This window comes from Durio zibethinus, chromosome 6 (genome assembly GCF_047325235.1).
Source record: "Durio zibethinus cultivar Kanyao isolate XHJ-2024 chromosome 6, ASM4732523v1, whole genome shotgun sequence".
NCBI lineage: Eukaryota > Viridiplantae > Streptophyta > Magnoliopsida > Malvales > Malvaceae > Durio > Durio zibethinus.
In genome coordinates, this window is record NC_143167.1 from 12,117,312 (window position 1) to 12,122,236 (window position 4,925).

At 35.3% G+C, this 4,925-nt stretch overlaps 1 protein-coding gene across 1 annotated transcript; it reads left to right on the forward strand.

Moving 5' to 3' along the window:
* Nucleotides 1–1,107: 1,107 nt before the first annotated feature.
* On the forward strand, nt 1,108–3,759 carry LOC111285602 (metal tolerance protein 4-like). The gene is made up of 4 exons (XM_022875124.2): nt 1,108–1,678; nt 1,770–1,920; nt 2,563–2,693; nt 3,129–3,759. Exons 1-4 carry the CDS (start codon nt 1,559–1,561, stop codon nt 3,306–3,308), a joined length of 582 nt encoding a protein of 193 aa, XP_022730859.2. The 5' UTR covers nt 1,108–1,558; the 3' UTR covers nt 3,309–3,759.
* The last annotated feature ends 1,166 nt before the right edge of the window (nt 3,760–4,925 follow it).

Here is a 4,925-nt window from a genome sequence, read left to right on the forward strand (position 1 = left end):
CAACCTCAAGTTTTCAATCAACATTCAAGATCAAACAAGGTAAGAAAAGAAAGTTAAATTACCTTTTTTTTTTTTGTAAAATTTTTGTAAAATGATTTGTTGTATCTTGTGAGAGTTGAAAGACAAACGAGATATCTGTAGATATTAGGTAAGTCAGCAAGTGGTAGTGATAAAGGGATGTGAGAGAAAATGAGAGATGAAAAAAAAAAGAAAAAATTTTTGAAAAGCCAGATAAGGTAAGATGCAAGACGAAGAAGATGATGAACAGAAAAATGGAGCGTTTCTAGAAGGGTCTCCGTTTGTTAGAAAGAATTAAACAATTTGATATATTAGGCACGTGGAGAGATTGGATGGGGTGGGGATGATTGGGTGTGGTGGGGCGTTGGGGGAAAGTGGGGCGTTGGGAGGAAGGTGGGGAGGGATTGGGTGTGGTGGGATGTTGGGAGGTAAGGTGGAGAGGGATTGATGGGGGTGGGGAGGGATTGGGTGTGGTAGGGTGTTTGGAGGGTGGGATTGAATTTTTTTATTTAGTTTTGTAATTAATTTTTGAAAATTTTTTAGATAAAATTTAATTAGTGGTTTTGAAAATTTATAATTAATATAATATATAGATATTTTAAATGAAAAATTTTGATAAATTCCTCTTCTCCTTTCTGTTTAATGTTGTTGTAAAGTATGCATAAAATTAAACACATCATGCAGATAATTATAGCATATTTTCCTAAAAAAATTTGTTCCTATTTTAATTAGGTGTCTAGGAATTATTAAAGGACCAGTAATTAGGCATCAAAACATCACTATGTATTCTTTTAGTTAGTGCTTAGGCTTAATTGGCTTCATTGGATCTCAACCAGAAGTTTATCTAGCTCTGGCTAATGATGATACCTGCCATATCACATTGCCTTTTTATATAAAATTCTTATTGTCGCCATGTTTTAGCACTTTATCTGCTTGAAATTTAGTGAATAACTGCAGGAAGCCCATTTTGAGGACACCCTTCTTGCTCAGATGAACTGTGAAGGATTTCCAATCTGGATTCTGCGTACAGCAATAATTAGACCTTCGTTCTTTAAGTTTCTCCCAGTGATCATGTATCTTTTGGTTGTTATTTTCACTTTTCAATGGAATGATGACAACTATCTCACTCAATTAGGGAAAACAACCTGAGTAATTTTTATATTATGAAAAACAACTAATTTTATCACAAATAATTTACACTTTCAAACTTGATCCCTTCATTATTGAGGTGCACCGTACTTTAAATGATATAGACTGGAATCTGCTTGAGTTTATTGGGTTGCTAGGTACATTCTCTTATGGAACCATGAATAAAACATGAAGGGGACTGAAGACATCAGAATGCATATACGTCATAGGGTAAAATGCAAAATGTTTGCAAGGGTCCTTAGATCCCAGTAAAAATAAATCGTGAATCCTCTGTTTGTAGTGTGCATCCTTATTATATCAATGAATTTTTATAACCTCACACATACTTACAGGCTTTCAAGTGTTGATCCAGGCTGTGAAGCAGCTAATAGAAGATAAACCTTCAGAAAAAATGTCCTCAAGTCAATTAGTGTGGCTTTACACCATCATGTTGTCTGCTACTTTGGTAAAACTTGCCCTCTGGATTTACTGCAAAAGCTCATCAAACAAGATTGTCCGGGCATATGCAAAGGTTTCTGCTCTATATTTTTTTTTAGGATTTCTTTATTGTCACTTTGCTTGTGATTGGCAATTCTGTAATGCCGTTGAACACTGATTCCCAGGATCACTATTTCGATGTGGTAAACAATATAGTGGGATTACTTGCAGCAGTTCTTGGTGATAAATTTTACTGGTGGATTGATCCTGCTGGTGCTATTGCCCTTGCAATTTACACAATAACAAATTGGTCCGGAACTGTTATGGAAAATGCAGGTAAGCTTTTTATAACAGGATTTCTCATATATGATCTTTGCGTTTGAGATTTTGAGAAAGCTGAAGAAAATAAAGAGTGGCAAACTATTTTTTACCCATAGTAGTAATTTGTCTGATGGTTCTTGAGGAGCAAACCTAAGATTTCTGATTCTGGCCATTATTGAACTAATCTGTCTCTAAGGTTTGATATATTCGGATAATTTTAACAATACATACTCCATAAAAGAGGTTGAATAGATTATGTATGTTGGTTTTCCATTTTGGTATAAAATTTTTCCATGACCTGTCAGTAAATGAGATGGATGGGAGATGGGAGATGGGAGAAGCAAACTACCAAAATATGCCTCCACATCCCAATTATTAGTTGAGTCATTGAAATGAAAATTGCCAGTTTCTCAATCTAATGATGAGAGCTAATAAATGAAATCAATTCTGCATTTTATTATGTGCCTATTGCGGGGATGCATTTCTGGGCAAGGGATCAAGAAGGCTGAGTTATCAACTTGTAAAGAATTTAAATGAAATTATCCTGTTATTGTGTTATCATGTTATGATAAGGTTTTAAGTATAATGTAAATCAGACTTGCTCACCCCTAACCACTAATGCATACAACTAATGGAATATGAGGTCTCTTGATGCAGTTTCTCTGGTGGGACAATCAGCTCCTCCTGAGTTTCTACAAAAATTGACATATCTTGTCATCAGACACCCTCAAGTCAAGCGTATTGACACAGTCCGAGCATACACATTCGGTGTTCTTTATTTTGTAGAGGTCAGTTTTATGTAATTCAGTCTTTTATGATTGTAAAAAGATGAAGCAATCCGGTACAAGCCTTGTTGGGCATACTGAATCCTAAATGTTATTTTCTTGACTGGTCGCCTCAAAGCTGTCTGTTTGTTCCCCAAAGTAGAGATTAACCCCATCAAGCGTAACTGTAATTTAGTGCATTGGAATGTGATGACTTTTAAGACTTTACTTTTAAGCACTTTTCCATCAAATTGCAACTGTTATTCAGAAAATCATGTAATGAGTAACTCTCAAACTAGAGGACGAGTATTAAAGAAACTATGTAACTAATCTACTAACACAGTTTCATTTCTTTTTCCCTTTGTCTTGTCAAAAAAATTATAGATGTACTGCATGATATTGGCTTCCCAGAAGCATATTTTCACAAGCTGCTTTAAAACCCTTGTCATGTTTATACAGGTGGACATTGAACTCCATGAAGATTTGCCATTAAAAGAAGCACACACCATAGGAGAGACCTTGCAGATAAAGATTGAGAAACTTCCAGAAGTTGAGCGGGCATTTGTTCATCTTGGCTTTGAATGTGAACACAAACCAGAGCACTCTGTTCTGAAGAAGCTACCCAGCAGTCAGCTTTGACTCTTTGCTACCTTGTGCCGTTATAAATATGGCAAAGCCATCCTTCATATCTTTACAGAACAGTTTCCTTTCTCCAGTGGTTATTGAGTATCAGCAGTAGGGTTAGAAATCGATCTAATTGTCAAGGGGAATCTCCCAAAAAGTGAAGCATTTATTCTCTTGATGATTAAGAGGTTGATGAAGAAAAATTATGCTGCATATGGTTTTCCATTGGTGTTCTCTGCCACTACAAGAGCATGGCGTGAGGAATTTGTTAAGTCTTTCAGAAAAAATAAATAAATGAAGTAAATAGTGTAGTTGGTTTAGAGCAATGTATAAAAATGTCATTTAGCTATCATTTTGACAATTAAATTGTCCCGAGGAATTGGCTGTTAGAATCTGTAAGCTTCTATGTACTAGTCATAAGAAAATTCATGAATTCATCTATTACAAGCTTGTGCACTATGTTTAATTCCAGGCTGAACTGATCATATAACTGTTATACCTTTTTATGTTCAAATTATGAAATGAAAACTATTTTACAGCCAAAAATGGGAACATTCTTCTTCATGAAAATGCATTTGCAATGCTGCAATGGTACCTTTTTTTTTTTAATTTTTATCCATCTTTATGTTGGTGCATCTTCACTGTCAAAGTTACAGCAATTGAGGAATACTTTTTATGAATCATTTTAAATATATGAAACTTGGCCTTTCGTTTGTCTTGTGATTCTTTTGTCAAAGATTTACCAAATTTGGCTCTAATTCTATTGCATTGCCGTACAGGGTAGACACTCTGGTTCAACCAAATGAAAATAAAGTCGGGAGTGGTGGAGCTTGGCTTTTGGTGGACATGTTGAAGAATCATCATTCAGTTTGTAAGAAAAAAAAACACTATAATTTAAGTTTCGACTGTGTAAAATAAATACTTGTAAAGAGTATAATACATTTATGTGAAAAGGCAGACACTGATTAAGGCAGAGTGAACAGAAAATAAATAGAAGCTAAAAAAGGGTTTTGGTGCGTTAGAATAGTTTTAAGAATTAGTGAGAATTTTTGACCAATTTTTGGCGAATTTTTTTCTGAAAATTTTTAAAAAATTTCAGATTTCGGTTGAATTTTTCGGTTAGGTTTGAATTTTTCGATGATTTTTTCGGAGTATTCCCAGAAACCGATCAATTTTTCAGTGAACTTCCGACGAAAAACCCAGATTCTGACGAAAATTTTTAGAATCCGACGAGAATTCAACTGAAGTTCTTCGTGGTTTAGAGAGAGGGGAAAGGAGAAGAAGGGAAGAGAGAGAGACGGGAGGATCGGTCTGCTAAAAAAACAGAAGGGATAGCCTTTTATACCCGCTGAAAACGACGTCGTTTTGACGTTACTGTGCCCAGAGGATTCGCACATTTTGAAGTCGGGCGACCCGATCCGAGCGCCAACCCGCTTTCGACCTGCGTCTCCGAGCCGTTTCCCCAGCCTAGCCACCCCGAGCCGCGTCTCCGAGTTGTTTTTCTTCCTCAAGTCTAGCCGAGCCGTTCCTAGGTTTTTTTTTTTTCATTTTTATTTATTTATTTATTATTATTATTTATTAATTAGATTACAATTGTTTAATATTTTTTATTTTATTTTCTTTAAACAAAAT